Here is a 19,774-nt window from a genome sequence, read left to right on the forward strand (position 1 = left end):
CTGGTCCTTAGACCGGCGACGACTGGCTGCTATTAGCCTTCTGCCGTTAGAAGCAGAATGAGGGAGTGCGAACAGATCTAATAAAGAAAACACTACCGTAAAAACGAATGGCTGTTCGGAAATCAGCCAAAACAAGACTTTAATTTGACTAGTATCGATGATCGCGGGTCAATACGTACTGAAAATTCGCCGCGTCTGTTTTTATGAATTTAATTTCAAGTTTCGTTATTACGAACCAGCCCGTGTATCTAGTTAAAATTCCTTTGTATTTCTCTTCAATGGTCATTATTATCGCTTGTGTAAGTGTATTTTACAAATCATCCGATACGTATAATAGGAAATACTTTCCTTGATTTATAACATCTCGCGCTATCATCATTTTTTGTCTGTATAACGTATTATCACTCGGTAGTTTTCAACCCATTAAATGTATCGTAGAGAAAGAATAGAAAAATCTGTCTATATACTGTTGCAATAAATAGTGATCCCCTTACGCAGATAAGATTAACTTTTCTAGGCAATACTCCCACGGTCGGCTGTGTGGAGTTCAAATTGCTTTTGATTAGATAACATAGGAGACTCTCGGTAGCCGGCTCCCCAGAGTTTAAAAAGAGCCAAAAACCAAACAAGATCTCGAGTGATCATATTCTCGAAGACTAACTAAACAACTACCTAATAAAATATGCTTTACAGGTCGCATCGCTTGCTTGGAGCGAATCCTAGACCTTATAGCCTTCCAAAATATCAACTCCGCGACACCTATGAAAGAGCCTGATGAATCGTCTACCTTCGGTTAAGTAGGTAGAGCATCAACACTTTCCATCTACCTACCCTTCCCCGTGAACGATGGAGATGGGGACGGCCGGCAATGATGGCTATCATGCTGTTGAGGTTTTAATATGGGTCGGATTGGTATGACTTCATACTTACCATTTCCTAAGCAACTCTTATTAGATAATCAGCAGTCAAACATGATGAAGTCAGTGTGCAATCCGCCAAAATCATCGCCACAACGCAACGCAACAATTTGATACATATGTACATTGTTTGGGTATTCTAGCTACAACTAATTCAATGTTGCGTGATAAGGCAATGTTTTAGTTGTAAGTATAGCATAGGACTAATAAAAAGAAAGAACAAACAACAAACAGCATCCATTTTAACTGCCAGCTTATGACAATTTCACTGTTTGTCTTGCAACATATACATATAATGTTGTGAAAAGTTAGAAAACATCACGCTTTTCTTTAAATCAAAAAACAAAACTTCAATAAACTGAACCTCTTAGCGTGGTTGGACTAAGTTCTAAGCGCTTCAATTATCCGAATTCTCGACATTCGGGAATGACTTTGGTTTGACTAACCATTATACCCTAACACCATTTATCTGATTGACTCAAACAAGATCTACTGTGTATCCTTCCGAAGTAAACCAGAGAATTTAAATACAATAGAGTAATGCCAACAATTGACCAGAATGTTTCGATCCATGCTCTCTGCACGTCGTGTTCACCATACTATCTTTTTCACGCGATGTTAAACAGTATCCACTATATTCTCCTTTCTCTTGTAGTATTTGTGTTATGTACTGATTCATTGAGCCTGTTGTATAAGTATGTCCTTGCCTCGGTTCTGTGAATGAATGAATGAATGCGTATAGTAACATACAGGCTCCGCCCATCCGGGTATACCATTCCAGCGCGATGGTGTCCTTTCCAGTCGGGAATCGCAACATGGAAACTTCACCCTGTTTGGTCACGCCTGCTCGTCTTATGTACAGCATGGATGTCACATGTTCTAATTTATATGTTGCAAAGTTGCAATGTTGGGTTGTAAAAAAAAGGTAAAACGTAAGAGGTCTGGCACGATCCATGGCTGACTGGTTCGTCGGTTGGAGCCTGCGGTTGGCTTGAACAGTGACAGCTACCACGATTGCTGTCTGTGGAAGGACTTTTCGTAGCCACCACGTGGAATGAGAGAAGTGATATAGGATTGTAAGTGAGGGGGAATAGAAAACTGACTGACTGGTGTTGGATTTTGTGTAGCTGCGCCAGTCAGAGCCAAATCGGCGGGACGGTGGGATGAGAACATAAGGACATGGCAGCGTGAAGGGACTTTCATTGCTAGCTGGAAAGGTGGGTTAAAAGGGGGTGTTCAGAGCGAATGCTGTTCCGGTTGAAGTGCGATGGTGATGCCAGTGGTAACCGTAGCCAATGTGAATTGTGATGAAGTCAATACAGCATCAGTCGGTAATCAGCTTCTACTGTTTCTGGCTGTGCCGTTGCGGGAAATCTGGACAGTCAGAGTCAGTTTATCAGCAACTATCAAGCTAGTGACACGGATCTTACAGCTCTTAGATAGACCTCGATGAGTACGAGTTCAATTCGGCGTCGGATAAATTCTAGTGCTGTTGTGTTAGTGGGAAAATGGAAACCAATTGATAGAATTTAGTGCCCCTGCAACCAATTGTTAATGCAATCCTTAACACGATTGTTTATGAAATTGTCATTGGAAATACAACTATAGAGTTAGTTGCTCGTTTTGAATTGCTCTTCAATAGAATTGTGTTAGTGCTGTGAATAGTGATTACCTAATGTTTCAAACTATAAATAATCAAGAATAGTTGATAAGTACTTAGCCACGTTGGATTTCAATTTTGTGTGGCAGCCACGAAGAATGGGAACAGGTACTAATCTTTCACCTTAATTGTTGTAGTACCAACATTAGCTGTTGAAAAAAAAACTCTCCTACTTAATCATCTTATGCAGCACTAGACTCGCACCAGATTGAAAAAAATCTTGTAACTGAACTTTTCGTAAGCTGCACTCTTATCATATACGACTTGAATTTAAAACAATTGTGTCCTAATCGATTTAGTTTAATATTACATTGAAAGTGTTCTCAGGAAGTAATTCCGGAGGACGAATAGGAAGAATAACATAACAAAACGAAAACGTGTTCAATCAGTCCGGATCGACCGGTAAGGGTTTTCCGACCGCACCGTTAATGCTCGGAAAAATATCTGTAGGAATTCATGCAGAATAAGTTTGCAATGTTTGGTCTCAATAAAAGTAAAGGACTCAATGGAATGGAAGGGCAATACAAACTTTTTAACAGATGAAAACAAACTAAACAACGTTTCGAAGCTTCCCAGTAATCAAAAGTGCTACTTTGGTGGCAAAAAGAGACCAGTCAACTAGAACGATAAAAGATCGATTTCATAAAATTTGCGGTTATATCCAAATAATACATGTGCAAAATTTTTACTCCAAATTGCATATATTGTAAGACATACATCGTTTCAAATCGACAGGACGAATCCAGAGCGGCGTCAGAGAAACAGCGTCATGCAGGCACATCACAAAAAAATCGAAGTTCCTGTGGAGACTCCTTATTCTTCGTGCAATATTCAATATTTTTCAATGAAAATTTGGGGAAATATTGCCCAAATATTGCATGAAATAGGGTAATTTTGGGAGAGATGCCGCACATTTCTAAAAATCAATCCTGCATCAAAGTAAACCCCTATTTGATTAAATCATTTTCATCAATTACGCAAGTATGGTTTTGTCATGAAAAAAACTCATCAAATTTCCACGAATATTTCAAAAAAGGCCATTGCGAGAGAGATGCCGCATGTGCGGTTGAGACGCGCGTGGTCTCAAACTGAAAAATGGTGAACAAAAGTATTATTTTGCTATCGTTGATGTTTTCGCGATTAGGGGCGTCAGCTAAGTTTCATGAAGGTTGATTACGCTCATAAATCGGCTAGCGCCTTCACTTTTCTGCCATTTGGCAACATACCGAAGTATGTGATATAAAGCCTAAACTAGAGGTAAATAACGTATCCATTAGACCGGCAACAATTTTGACTTTTTTTTCGGAACACAGTTAAATCAAACGGTAATTGGCTTCGCATACCATTCGTCAAAAATAAGCTTTTTTCGAAAACTCTAGTTCAATCACAAGAGTTGTCAAGTTTGTATGTGAAAATATATGAAAAATAGGCGAAATAAACACTAAATTCAGTACAAAATGCCAGTATCATCTTGTGCGTTCCAAAATCTAAAGATATATAGCTTAAGGTGTAAGGAGCAACATTGCCGAATACTGCAAATTGATCAGATTTTGCCGTAAAGAGATATTCTCATATAAAATAATGTGTTGCCTCTCTTTCTCGCACATGCTTAGAATAGGAAGTTTCAAAACAATTGGTTGGTCTGCAAAGTTAAATAACTTTTTAGGGAAACCTCCAATTAATATACGATCTACAACAAAGCTGTTTGTTATAAAATAAGGTACGCGACCGTAAGTTTTGACGTTGCTGTGAAATTTTTTATTGGATTTTATGTTTTAATTTCCGAATTTCCATATATATTATTATGGAAACTTGAATCCTCTTGTGAGTGAACTAGAGCTACCTGAAAAAGCTCATATTTCGCACCAATTACCATTCGAATTATTAGTAATCCGAAAAAAAACTCAAAATTGTTGCCAGTCTAAAGCAAAATGAGTTTCATGCATTTAAGGTTAAAGGGGCTACTCTCATTTCTAAAAACATTCAGTGTTGGGAAATTATTAAAAAATCAAAAATCGGTAACGCATAAAATTACTACTGATATTCTTACTCGATATTTATTCTCCGCAAAATCACGGACAAGTTTAGAAAAACAATGAAAATATGAAATCCATTTCGCCTTCTTCGATCTCATCATCGTGATTAGTCTTTCTTTCACACGTTCTCATAAAATCGTATAAAGAGAAAATCAATCTCACAAATTATCAGCGATGTGCGATATTGATATTTTATTATGCGCATTGCTCAATCAGATTCGTCTGGCATTTTGCAGTAGCTGCGATTGAACAACTAGAGGTAAATATAACGGAAGATGCAGGAAATTATATAGGGCCCAAAAATTTGTTGATGGGTTTGATGTTGATGTTCTCGCATACAGCGAAATAAAATATTAATTTAACGTTACAATATTAGGAATGTCCCTATACTATTAAACATGTTTCAGTTTTAGGATTTTAGTTGACCAGTTGGACTTCCATCGTGATCACCGAATCCTGTTTTAATGCACCTAGTGGTGCGATTGTGACTTTCTCATTTTATCAAATATTATAAAATAACAATATGTTTCACTTCTGCATTTCTTAAAAGATACCACACTGGCGCCACCATGGTACAAAAGGTTACTAGTACACTGTAAATTTTGCAGTACGTAATGAAAATTCTCAGTTCAACACAATACATTATAGTAGAGGTGGCGACATTTCTAGATTAGGGACACTGAAAATAATCGAAGCGATAAAACCATATGCAATTAAACATCACTTTCATGTGCGTTTTCATGTTAAAAAGTAAAAGAAATGATTTCCCTTTGAACTTCACATGAAAATCAATTAAAAAGCATTTCATGTGGTGTTTCAAATTAAATTCAAATTCCACATGAATATGACATATTTATCCATTGAATGATCATTGCCATACTATTGAACTTTCCACATGACTTTCGCATGAAAAACATGTAGTGCATTTCTACATGTAAAACAATTGATTTCACTGATTCTTCTGCAAATGAAATCTATAAGTAAAACAATGTGATATTCAAGTGTAATTCATTTGAAAGTTTTAGTCAATGGTATTTCTTATGATGTTGATAGGCTTTTCACACCATCAGTGGCGTAGTAAGAAATTTTTTCGGGGGGGATATGAATTTTTTTGTATATATATGAAAAAATGTTCAAAAACATTCTGAGCAGGAAAAAAATGTTCAAAACCAACAACTCAGGGAACGGGTTTGGGTAGTCAAGGTACGAAAGCTAGCTGTTGGTATAGAATTAATGATCTTCCCCTACGAGGACAATCTGGGCGGCAAACTTCAGACTGTCTAATTTACTGAGCCCTTCAGTTCCCTTGTGCAATTCAGTACCACTTCTTCGTTGAGCTTCCGACTGGTTCGCGAACTACTCGGTCTAGTCCCCGACGATAGATCTAGCCTACTCCGACGAAAAGTTCCCCGGCGAGAGAAGTTCGAAAGCGAGCCAACCAGCCAGGTGCTGCGGTCAGTTCGGCGATTCCGGTAGAGTAGGGCATCCGGTTTGCTGGAGCCCCGGCGCAGCTGGTGGTGTATCGTTGCGATCTACGCGGTCTCGTTCCCGGCGGTGAATCTGACTGTACGCTGACGGAGAGGACAACTTCTTGAGCCCTTTGGCTCCGTGACCGGTGCCATTTAGCCCTTTAGTCCTCTTCTTGGGCCATTTAGCACTACTTCCTTGATGATCCATTCAGCTCCTCGACTTGTTCGCGAACAACTCGGTCTAGTCCCCGACGATGGATCTGACCTACTCCGACAGAGAATTCCCCGGCGAGAGAAGTTCTCCCGAGATCGAGCTAATCAGCTAGGTGCCGAGGTCAGTTCGGCGATTCTGGTGAAGCAGGGTGTCCGATGCACTGGTGCGCCGATGACCCGCGACTAGTGGTGTCTCGTCGCTGTCTACTCATTCTAGTCCCCAGCGGTGAATCTAGCTTGCGCTAACGGAGAGTTCCCTGGCGAAAGAAGTTCTACCAATATCGATTCTTCTTAGGTTTTCGCTATTTTTCTATCGGAACAACCGGTGGGGTGCCGTGGTCGGTCTGACGAATCCGCATGGAGCGTGACGTCCGGTTCGCTGGCGTTTCGACGACTCATACTCGCTGCTCTGTTGCAGTCTACTCGACTAGTCCTCGGCGGTGAATCTAGCTTATTCCTGCGGAGAGTTCCCTGGCGGTGATTGCTCTCCCGAAATCGTTGTTCGATGTCCATTCGGTGGTAAGACGGTCATGATCTACATCAGCGGTTTTCAACCTTTTTCGTACCACGGACTCCTTAGATATCACACTGGGTTGCTGCGATAAACATCAATTTTGTATGCTATCAATATGTTATTTTCAATTTGTTAGGAAACATGACTTGAAATTTCAATATGCACTCGGAAAATATATTTTTCTTCGCGGACTCCCAGCCATGACTTCGCGGCCCCCTAGGGGTCCGCGGACCCCAGGTTGAGAATCACTGATCTACATCATATCTCTGTTTACTGTGTTCCACGTCTTTACGTCGCTTGTCATTCTGTAGGCTACATTATCCGGGTTGATGTCCGGTCCTCCCGTTTTAAGTAGCTCCCTGCACGTCACTTCAAACCTCAACGGACATTCAAAGACTCCCCTCGGACATTCAAAGACTTCAAACCTCGGACATTCAAAGACGCTCCGGTGTCTCCTCGACGATCTCACACTTGGTTTGGATGAGCCGGTAGGTCCACTTTCCTTTCTCCGTATTGTCACACTCCTGCTGCCACGTCACCATCGAATCGATTCTCATCATCTTCCTCACGTTTCTGGCGTTTCATTGTTTGCAGCACTTGATATCCTCCGCCAGGGTAATGTAGATGGGGATCATCTCGGCGACAAGGCATACTGCCTCCGGTACACAATCGCAACTCGTACGAGCAGCAGTCGAAGCGTACTGTTCAGCTTTTCGCGGTTCCATTGTCTCCGTCACCGACACCTCCATTTCTGCAAGTGTCTCACCGTTAGTGACACATCGTCCACGAAACCAACGATTTTCACTTTCCTGGGAAGCCGCAGTGTTAAGACCCCATCGTACATCTCATTCCAAAGTGTTGGACAGAGAATGGAGCCCTGAGGAACGCCCGCTGTGACTCGCATTGCCTATTGCTCGTTTGTTCGTCTGGTACAGCAGTGCTCTACTCTGGAAGTAACTCTTCAGGATCTGGCTCATTCTTTTATGCCACGCTGCGTCTATTCGAGATTGCATGGCTCGGTGACTTCCCACACTTTGGCAGCAACATCAGTTTTTGCACCTTCCTCATTTCGGGGATTACCATCGTCTAAAGACTTCAGCAGTAGCATCCTGAACATGTCCGGATACGCCAGGATCGCAGCTTTCAGCGCCACGGTTGGTATTCCATCCGGACCGGGGGTTTTCTTTGATTTTAGTCACATCGACGCTTCTTTGAGCTCGTCATTAGTCACTTACCACTCGGCTGTGTTACCTCCTTCTTCTTTGTCGTATGGTGTCGGTGACCAGGTAGTTGAATCGTGATTCGGGAAGAGACCCTCAACAATTATCTTTGGTTTTCCCGGGTATATTTCAGCTGGTGTCGCAGACCCTCGTCTTCGTCATGACGACTCAGTACGCGTCCCCCAGGGATTGGCGTTTATTTCTCAGCTCAGCTACTTATGGCAATTGGCTTGCTAAGCTTGATCTCCCGTTTAAAGAGTCCCTACCTTCTCGAAACGTCGCTTGTGCTCCTCTCTCACTCTCCGATCTTACGCTCTGGGCCCGTTTTCTAGATCTAAGACAAGCAGCGTGTAGCGTACTGAGCTACTCATTTAACCCGTAATCTGCAAGCCGTCTACTGCATGGCCCTAGTTTTCGTGACATTGTAACGTCACAAGCCGTCACAATCCTTCTTGCCGCATCAACGTACTTGATTCCGTTGTTCGCCGAAGTAACTCAACAAAGAGGTTTTCGTTAAAGGCTTTCGTCTTCCACTTTAGCTTGCGGCCAGTCCTCCTTCGTGCTGCAGAATCACCTGGTGGTATCTATGGGGATACTTCTCTCACACTCTCCAGTCCATGTTCGCCATCAGTCAAGGACTACAGAATGTGGCGAAATTTCTCTCGGTACCGATATCCGTTTCGTGAACCAATAAGCTCCCAGCTCCTCGCTTCGCCGCGATCTACTTGTTATAGTCCTCGGTGGTTGAGCTAGCCTCCACAACGTGCCGTCAGGTAGATGTCGAGCAGAGGGGGAACAACTTGACAGCTTCTACGCAAATCGTTGAAACCACTTTTTTTGGGTCTGTGGGTCTAAAATGGCGGTTCAAACTTTATTCAAGAGCAATTTCTAAAAAAAGCGTAAACTTCTTCGCAGCGAAAATTTTCTTGTTCAGATTTTTTTACTTAATTAATAATTAGTTTTGAAGACTTTTTGGGGGTTTAGTGTTGTTTTGTTATAAAAATAATGCATCTTTATTCTGATGCATTATTTTTAAATGAATCATGATTTTTTGGAATCATCAGCATACAAACCAGCGGCGCTTATACTAGTTAGTGAGCACCTTCATTTAGTCTTAAGGTATTAGGTAGTAATATTTGTATTGTAATGTAAACAACACACACAATGGTACTGGACTGTTTTTCTTCCTCCGATAAAAAATGAGCTGTCACCACTTCTGAATTTCGTGGAAACCTTTGCACCGTAAATGTCGCAGCATCTATCAGTTAGATGCTATGCTGTCAGAAATAAACAATCGAAGTCAATCCCGCCTTGTTAAAGGCGAAGTGAAAAATGATAATCACAAAACTAAATGTATTTAAGGATTAACGACAAACTTTCGAAAATTGTCATATGCGAAAGATGTTTCGAGGGCGACGGGAGAAGAAAAAGTTCACACTAGAAGCGTACTCAAATCAATTCATGCATTTTACATTTTACATTCGGCACATTTTGTAATCCTTTTATGAAACTTCAAAATTACGAATTAACTTGTTTGTATTTATATTAAATTATTACGCTGTTTTGAAATGATCATCTTGATTACCTCTTCCGAATGTAAATAAAGAAAACAAGTTCGTAAAAGACGTCACGGAATTATTTTCTCGCATAGAAATTTACAGTATCACAATTAGTAGACGGCGTTCTATGGTTGCGACATCATTCGAAACACGGTGGTTTCAAGCAACTTAGGCTAAACGTCAAGTTGCGGGAGGGTTGGTGTCGAGTCTGCAGCCAATTTACACTACAAGGAAATATTTTCACAAGATAATTTAAAATTTTAGGCATAGTTTTGTTTAACATATTGATTTTTTTCAAAATTCTCCAAAATATTTCGGGGGGGTTCCAGATCACCAGATGTTCTTAGACAAATTTATGAAATAGTATAATACCTGAACTATCGCTTTATCTGCAGCCGTAAAACGATTGGAACCCAAGTAATATCTTACCTCCATGTACAAACAAGCCTTGAAATGATTTGTGTTAATCAAATTTTGTAAACGCGCATGGTTTTCAACAATTTTGCTGCAAGTTCGTTTTCAGTAAGCTTAATTGTGCTTGGCAAATGAGCCATTTGGTATAGAATGCAGATAACGGGACGTGTTCACGTTGAAGATATACCATCAGGTAGAACACCGGTTCTAAGGCGTCGCAAAATCTCTCAAAAAACGTCCAATGTTTTGAAAATGCTGGAAAGAGCAATACAACGATATCAAGCAATAATGTTTTTGATAGGTAACGTAAACTGTTGTGTACATTTAACCCATTATAACCCAGGGGTTTCAAAGAGTGAGCCAAATGCAGTGATATCCTCAATTCCATGAAAAAATGTATCGAAGATTATGGGGAAAACAAAATCACCGCTTAAAATAGTTTTGAGATTGAAAATATCTCAGGCAAAAAATTTCGTAATAAAAACAACAAATTTTAAGTTGTTTCGCATATTTCTTCGGATTTTTTTAAAAGACAACACTTCTTTTACACTTGTGACAACGTTTTGTCACATAATGGAATTATTAGCACCAATTAAATGTTTTGCTTACTTTTCAGTCGCCTTTTGCCTCAACAATACACGGCTCAAAAATGTAAATAAAATGACAAAAATTGGCGGCTGTTTTACTTCACAATCAAGTATACGGTGTAATGATCCTATTAGTGCAATAATAAAGCAGTTAGATGTCAAAATTCCACAGTATATACGCGTTAAACGATGGATAGTCCTGCGTATGAAATTTCATACGCTAGGATATAATGGGTTAAAGATAGGTTTCAATCAGTATAAACAAAATCACTTACTCATGTCTTTAATTTTGTTTTCTAAGACAAGGTAAAACCAATAGAATTCCACAGAGGTTGGACTTATGTTCGAAATCCAGTCCACTCAGGATAGGTCAAGGATAAGGCGGTCACTGTAGCTAACTGAAGGCTTCCCTCTATGATAGATTTCCGGTCAATCTCGACGGGGACATTATTTGTCTTCTTTGATCTTTTCGGAGGAGCTATTTCGCCATTCAATGCCGGTGCACAGTGGGAAAAAAAGTATCAAAAACGCGACTTTACTCAATAGCTTGATAGAAGGCTAAGTGTTGTAATCAATAATGAATACTTCTTATGTAAAAATGTCTGGGGAGTCGATTTCAGGTATTTAAAATGACCGTAAAGTACGCTATCATGTCCGTTTTACCCCAATTCTCCTTTTCGTTTGAGTTTATTTTCAAAACTGAATATATAACTCGAAAGAAAGTTGGAAACGGCTGACACAAATTGATATTTCTTATGTAAAAAAGTCCAGAAAATCCATTGAAGACATTTAGAATCATCTCACGAAACGTATACACCCATTTTACCCCAATTCTCCGCAAAACTAAAGTTTGAAGTTAATCCTGGCTTTATATTTCGGTAAAAGGCTATATGCGGCTGATCAAAAGTGATGATTCTTATGTATAAAAATCCAGGTTATCGTTTGAATATAGTTAGACTGGTCGCCCGAAACGTATGTACCCGTTTTACCCCAATTCTTCCCATAACTCAAGTATAAAGTCAAACCAGGCCTTACATTTCAGAAAGAGGCTGAATGCGGTTGATCAAAAGTAGTATTTCTAATGCAAAAAATTCTGGGAAATCGATTGAAGATAGTTAGAATGGCCGCACGAAACATGTGTACCCGTTTTACCCCAAATCTTCCCATATCTCAAGTGGAAAGTTAAACCTGACTGTGCTTCTCGAAAAGAGGCTGAAGGTGGCTGATGAAAAGTAGTAATTCTTATATAGAAAAATCCGGGTAATCGGTTGAAGATAGTTGGAATGGCCGCACGAAACGTTTGTACCCGCTTTACCCCAATTATTTACATAATACAAGCTTGGTGATACACCTTACTCAATATTTCAGAAAGAAGCAGAAAGCGGTTAATCAAAACTAATTTTTTTATGCCAAATAATCCAGGAAATCGATTGAAGGTAGTTCAAATGACCGGACAAAACACGTGTATCCGTTTTACCCCAACTTCTTCCCATAGCTCAAGTGTGAGGTTAAACCTGACTGTGCTTCTCGAAAAGAGGCTGAAGGTGGCTGATAAAAAGTAGTAATTCTTATATAGAAAAATCCGGGGAATCGGTTGAAGATAGTTGGAATGGCCGCACGAAACGTTTGTATCCGTTTTACCCCAATTATTCACATAATGTATGTGTGAAGTAATGTCTTACTCGTTATTTCCGAAACAGGCTGAAACCGGCTGATTAAAAATAACTTTTTTATTTAAGTTTTGTATTTTTCGTGTTTCGAATTCATCTCGTCAGTAACTAGCACCATCTGGGTGTCTAGTTAGACGATGTATCTGAACTAGTACCCAAATTAGCACTAGTTAGACACAAAAAAAATTCCAAACAGTTCACACGACATATGTGAACGCCTAAAGCCACATGTCCCGAGTGAGGTCCCGGGAAGCAAATATAGCTCTGGTTTGCTGACGAGAAAGCGAAGACGAACTCTTGTCTTTTGGTTCAAGAAACAAAACGCCTGGCATTATGCAATAAAAATTGGACTAAACCGTTTTGCGCGTTAAGGGCACAAGACCTAATTTTAATTAAGTTTTGTATTTTTTGTGTTTCTAATTCATCTCGTCAGTAACTAGCACCATCTGGGTGTCTAGTTAGACGATGTATCTGAACTAGTACCCAAATTAGCACTAGTTAGACACAAAAAAAAACTTAATTAAAATTAGGTCTTGTGCCCTTAACGCGCAAAACGGTTTAGTCCAATTTTTATTGCATAATACCAGGCGTTTGGTTTCTTGAACCAAAAGACAAGAGTTCGTCTTCGCTTTCTCGTCAGCAAACCAGAGCTAAATTTGCTTCCCGGGACCTCACTCGGGACATGTGGCTTTAGGCGTTCACATATGTCGTGTGAACTGTTTGGAATTTTTTGTGTCTAACTAGTGCTAATTTGGGTACTAGTTCAGATACATCGTCTAACTAGACACCCAGATGGTGCTAGTTACTGACGAGATGAATTCGAAACACAAAAAATACAAAACTTAATTAAAATTAGGTCTTGTTCCCTTAACGCGCAAAACAGTTTAGTCCAATTTTTATTGCATAATACCAGGCGTTTGGTTTCTTGAACCAAAAGACAAGAGTTCGTCTTCGCTTTCTCGTCAGCAAACCAGAGCTATATTTGCTTCCCCGGACATCACTCGGGACATGTGGCTTTAGGCGTTCACATATGTCGTGTGAACTGTTTGGAATTTTTTTTTGTGTCTAACTAGTGCTAATTTGGGTACTAGTTCAGATACATCGTCTAACTAGACACCCAGATGGTGCTAGTTACTGACGAGATGAATTCGAAACACAAAAAATACAAAACTTAATTAAAATTAGGTCTTGTGCCCTTAACGCGCAAAACGGTTTAGTCCAATTTTTATTGCATAATACCAGGCGTTTGGTTTCTAGAACCAAAAGACCAGAGTTCGTCTTCGCTTTCTCGTCAGCAAACCAGAGCTATATTTGCTTTCCGGGACATCACTCGGGACATGTGGCTTTAGGCGTTCACATATGTCGTGTGAACTGTTTGGAATTTTTTTTTGTGTCTAACTAGTGCTAATTTGGGTACTAGTTCACATACATCGTCTAACTAGACACCCAGATGGTGCTAGTTACTGACGAGATGAATTCGAAACACAAAAAATACAAAACTTAATTAAAATTAGGTCTTGTGCCCTTAACGCGCAAAACGGTTTAGTCCAATTTTTATTGCATAATACCAGGCGTTTGGTTTCTAGAACCAAAAGACAAGAGTTCGTCTTCGCTTTCTCGTCAGCAAACCAGAGCTATATTTGCTTCCCGGGACATCACTCGGGACATGTGGCTTTAGGCGTTCACATATGTCGTGTGAACTGTTTGGAATTTTTTTTTGTGTCTAACTAGTGCTAATTTGGGTACTAGTTCAGATACATCGTCTAACTAGACACCCAGATGGTGTTAGTTACTGACGAGATGAATTCGAAACACAAAAAATACAAAACTTAATTAAAATTAGGTCTTGTGCCCTTAACGCGCAAAACGGTTTAGTCCAATTTTTATTGCATAACTTTTTTATGTTAAATAGTCCAGGGAATTGATTGAAGATAGTTCGAATGACTGGACAAAATATGTGTACCCGTTTTACCCCAAATTTCTCCTATAGCTCACATGTGAAGTTAAACCTGGCTGTACCTCTCGGGAATAGACTGAATGCGACTGATGAAAAGTAGTTATTCTTAGGTACAAAATTCCGGGGAATCGATTGGAGATAGCTAATATGACCGCACGAAACGTGTATACCCGTTTTACCCCAATTCTTCACGTAATGTATGTGTGAAGTTATACCTTACTCATCATTTCAAAAACAGGCTGAACGCGATTTTTTTGTTCATAAGAATTACTATTTTTCACCAGTTGCAGTCAGCCTCTTTCGGAGAAGTACAGCCAGGTTTAACTTCATATTTGAGTTATCAGAGGAACTTAGGGTAAAACGGGTAAACATGTTTCGTGCGGATATTCTAGCTACCTTCAATTGATTCCCTGAAGTATTTAACATAAAAAATTACTTATTATCAACCGATTTCAGCCTGTTTCTGAAATGTTGGGTAAGTATAATCACACACAAGTGTAAGGGACAGAATTGGGGTAAAACGGGTCAACACGTTTCGTGCGGTCATTCCAAGTATCTTCAATCGATTCCCGAAGCTGATTTACACAAGAGAAACTACTTTGGTGAGCCGCTTACAGCCTCTTGCTGAAATAATGAGTAAGGTATAACTTCACACATACATTATGTGAAGAATTGGGGTAAAACAGGTATACACGTTTCGTACGGTCATTCTATTTTCATTCGATTTCCCGAAAATTTTTGCATAGGAATTACATGTACGTTTCATCAGCCGCATTCAGCTTCATTCGGAGAAGCAGAGCTAGGTTCAACCTCACACTTGAGCTATGGGAAGAATTGGGGTAAAACGGATATACACGTTTCGTGCGGTTATTATAACTATCTCGAATCGATTGGCCGGAGTTTTGTACACAAGAATTACTATTTTTCATCAGCCGCATTCAGCCTCTTTCCGAGAAGTACAGCCAGGTTTAACCTCACACTTGAGCTATGGGAAGAAGTTGGGGTAAAACGGATACACGTGTTTTGTCCGGTCATTTGAACTACCTTCAATCAATTTCCTGGATTATTTGGCATAAAAAATTAGTTTTGATTAACCGCTTTCTGCTTCTTTCTGAAATATTGAGTAAGGTGTATCACCAAGCTTGTATTATGTAAATAATTGGGGTAAAACGGATACAAACGTTTCGTGCGACCGTTCCAACTATCTTCAACCGATTACCCGGATTTTTCTATATAAGAATTACTACTTTTCATCAGCCACCTTCAGCCCCTTTTCGAGAAGCACAGTCAGGTTTAACTTTCCACTTGAGATATGGGAAGATTTGAGGTAAAACGGGTACACATGTTTCGTGCGGCCATTCTAACTATCTTCAATCGATTTCCCAGAATTTTTTGCATTAGAAATACTACTTTTGATCAACCGCATTCAGCCTCTTTCTGAAATGTAGAGCCTGGTTTGACTTTATACTTGAGTTATGGGAAGAATTGGGGTAAAACGGGTACATACGTTTCGGGCGACCAGTCTAACTATATTCAAACGATAACCTGGATTTTTATACATAAGAATCATCACTTTTGATCAGCCGCATATAGCCTTTTACCGAAATATAAAGCCAGGATTAACTTCAAACTTTAGTTTTGCGGAGAATTGGGGTAAAATGGGTGTATACGTTTCGTGAGATGATTCTAAATATCTTCAATGGATTTTCTGGACTTTTTTACATAAGAAATATCAATTTGTGTCAGCCGTTTCCAACTTTCTTTCGAGTTATATATTCAGTTTTGAAAATAAACTCAGACGAAAAGGAGAATTGGGGCAAAACGGGTATGAAAGCGTACCGTGCGGTCGTTGTAAATACTAGCAATCAATTTTTCAGCCCTTTTTACATAAGAAAAACCTTACCTGGTAAACGACATCCAGCCTTTTCAAAAAAAAGTCGCGTTTTGGGTCCATTTTTGGTTCTATTTTCGTTTTAGCTGCTGCCGGAGGAATTTCCAAAAGCTCCAACTTATCTGCATGCAATGCTCTAACGTGTCGAATGGAATTACCATGAACTAACTTCCCCTGGTACATGTAATTGCACCCACGGCTAACTATGCACTTATGCTTTAATCCGTTGTTTTTTCAATTGCCTTCAATATTTTATCTTGTAGCTTCTCCATGTTAATACTAACGACGCCAAAACACTAGAAACCGAAAACTTCACAGCATTTCTCTGCTGCCAACAAAGCCGACAAACGTTTAACGCAGAGAAAATTGTTCACAAAGTTTCAATAAAATTTCTTCCACGCGAATGTGTAGCAATCACGTGACGATTTTATTTTGGTTACCGTTGCGAGCACAGCAATGGGTGACAACGGGCACATAAAATTGAAAACGAGAATACTAGATCAAAATCACTCTCGGTGTATCTAACGACACTGAATCCTTCTGGATAAAGACTCGACACGTCAATTGTTTGTTTACCATTTATCTGTCAGTGTCATTCCGATCGAGCGCGAGACCTGTCAATGGTCCTCGTTCCAGAAGGATTCGAAGCAATTTTCTTCGGATTGAAGACTTTTGACAGGTCTCGTGCTCGATTGGAATGACACTTACTGATAAATAATAAGAATAAGATAAAGTTTGCGAGTCTTTATCCAGAGGGATTCAGCGTCTTTAGGTGTATCAAGTTATGAGGTCCGTGATGTCAGGTGGTAATAATGAAAACGATTATTATCGACGGCGATCATTGATTTTTAATTTTTGAAGTAGAATACTTCTATAACGTTTCAATATGGGGGTCCCGTTTCAAAGTGTCTTCTGAGATATTTTCCCAGTTTTCAAATGCGAATAACTTCCATTGTACTGATCGAAATCGTTATATTTTTGCACCACCTGATCGGAAATATGTGCACGTATATTGTATTTGATTCTGTAAAATGTACGATTACTATAAATAACGAGAATAATGTATTTTGTGAAAGTGGTAATTATCAGCGCTGATTGGTCCGTACAATTCAACCAAGCAGAGAGCGTTGCTAGCACTTCCCCTTTACCATCCAACGAACCGAGACGCACTATAACAGTAACACGTAAAAAAAATCAAGGTAGTGTGCAGTTATTCCTGATCAAATGAGAAAACGTGATATATGAAATCCATTTCCGTTACAGTTGGATCAGCATGATTCCGAATTAAGTATGAATCAAAATCAAGCAGATAATGGACGAACTGCGCAGCGATGAATAAAGTCTACCGTCGATTTCCTGTTACGGGCGAGTACTTGGATTGCTTGATCTTAGGGCTCTTCAAAAATCCTGCCTGCATCCTTAAATGCGACATTCAAGGAATGTGGATGCGCATGATATTGGACAGATACAGCGTTCTGTATTTCTTTTTATGCATCCAAAAATTTTAAATATCTGGGCATGCCAAATTGTATGCAAAATTCACGATAAAACGGATATTACAGTTCCGATATAAAAATAGACGAATTATACATTCGATGAACCAACGAAATATTTCTGCAGATGTTCTAGAAACATTCGTTATTTTAAATAGCGTTTGCGTTAAGCACGATTTCTCTACAAACCATCCCAATTTATGATGCAAACACCAAAAGATTTTTTAAGAGAGTAACGCCAGTTCCATAACTAATTTGTGTTGGCAAACCCTTTCATTCAAGATCTAATTATCTAATTTCATACTCCATCCAATTATTAAAATAAACTGTTAAAAAATATGATCAATCGGCTCATTTATTCATTTTTGCATGAAAATATGCTTAAATAAGGCTTGAATTACCTGAAAAAATCACGAAAAAATATCTGTGAGCTTAAAGATATATAGTCATTGATCTGCAAATCAGTTGAAAAAGCATAATTTGCATTTACTACTCACTTCAAATGCTTGCCGGTCAAGATATTTCCTACAGAACTTTTGCAGAACCTAAGCCTTTTGTAAGAACGCGGGACTTGGTAATAGATCATCTGGACTCTCCCCACTGTAGGCACACTTTTCAGCACAATGGCTTATTGGCTTGTATTTAGTGCAAAGCTGCAATGCACGACGCGAGGTATAAACAACCGAACAGGCAGGTGACCCTTGTTGAGGAGAACGTAATTAAACGCAACACAATCCCACCAAAGGTCATCCGTAACAACATTTGTCCCATCTACAATTTGTTTGTAAAGGACACACCATTCTGTCCCATCCAGTGCGTTTCCCACTCAAAATCTTCGCTCACAAGAGCAAGGGGTTCTTGAAACTGCCAACTCTATGCTTCAGTGCTTCTTCCACGCATGCGAATCTCGGATCGGTGATTACACCGTAGATCTCAACTTTATAAGCAAGCATTTAGACGGGATAGTACTTCATAAAAGACTTGTCACCAGTAACGTAATTTACTCGCCCCGACCAAGTTCAGTGTGTATGATTTTAAATGGGAAGTCGGAGTCGTTGATGGTCATTCTTGGTCGACATCCATTTTACCATCAGTGGGTTTTTTTTAGAAGAGGTTGTTAATGTGGGGGCCTGGTACTCCGCGCAAATAAACACTGTAAAGAATATGAAGGAAGAAACAGAATTTACGGGAAATATAAGAAATTGAAATAACAAGAACAAATAAGAGGATATTAAAGCACAAATGTGGTTGGTTTACATACATACTTCAAAAAATTGGTTGGTCGCAAGCGGATAATTTATGTCCAGATACTAAAATTCGAATCTACTTGGATAATTTCCTGGCAGTTGCCGTATATAATTCTTACAAACGTCAATCAATTTTCGTATGCTAAATAATAGATCTTATTTGCAAACAAAAAATACATATTTTATCGCGCTAGTTTTTTTGCTTTGCAGCTCGTTACATAGGAATTCTTTTTTGTAGCGCATACGCAAATAATTCATTTGCACGTTAATAGTCGGGAGAACTAGAACGAATTTGTTGTGATTTTGTATTTCCAGAGGTGGGTTACGAAGATAAATTTCATATCCATTGCCAATTAGCTGCATCCCCATTTTCTATGTGGTACTAACCGCATAATATCAGTTTCAGCGAAAAACAATCTTCCAAGCGTTCCATAGCAATTTGGATGATTTATTAGATTTAATAGAGGGAATCACAATACATCTATCACTTGTACGTATTTTTTACATTCACGATCAAATCCGATGGACAGTCAACAATATGTATTATCAATATATAGCTGCACATATTGATTTTCCCTTTACGAACTACTCAGGTGTATGCTTGTGGGTTGTGTAAACCACGATACCCGTAATGAAACACATAGATATGTCATGTAGGTATATGAATTCTACAACGGTCATCGCACGAAATTGTCCTTGTCTATCTTCATACTCGCACACGTACAAATTCACACCAACATTCGACTTTTCCAGAGCGAAAAGCTGAAACTCAATGATTTTAGTTCGTGACTTCAGCCGCCTACCAATCGCATACAACTAGGTTCCAATCAAATAGGAACAATTTGTTTGGTTCAATAAGGATCCTTCACCCTTCCGTGACACAACTGATGCTGCTGACTGAGAGCACCGGGGGAACGAAAGTGTTAA

General features: G+C 39.4%; 1 protein-coding gene across 1 annotated transcript in view; it reads left to right on the forward strand.

The window, feature by feature from the left end:
* Positions 1-2,172: 2,172 nt before the first annotated feature.
* The window catches only part of LOC131682242 (protein dissatisfaction), a 52,180-nt gene continuing 34,578 nt past the window's right edge, over positions 2,173-19,774 (forward strand). The window contains exon 1 of the mRNA XM_058963599.1: positions 2,173-2,685. Within this exon, the coding sequence (XP_058819582.1) occupies positions 2,676-2,685 (10 nt within the window). The 5' untranslated portion in view covers positions 2,173-2,675. The remainder of the gene's footprint in view (positions 2,686-19,774) is intronic.

This window comes from Topomyia yanbarensis, chromosome 2 (genome assembly GCF_030247195.1).
Source record: "Topomyia yanbarensis strain Yona2022 chromosome 2, ASM3024719v1, whole genome shotgun sequence".
NCBI classification, from domain to species: Eukaryota; Metazoa; Arthropoda; class Insecta; order Diptera; family Culicidae; genus Topomyia; species Topomyia yanbarensis.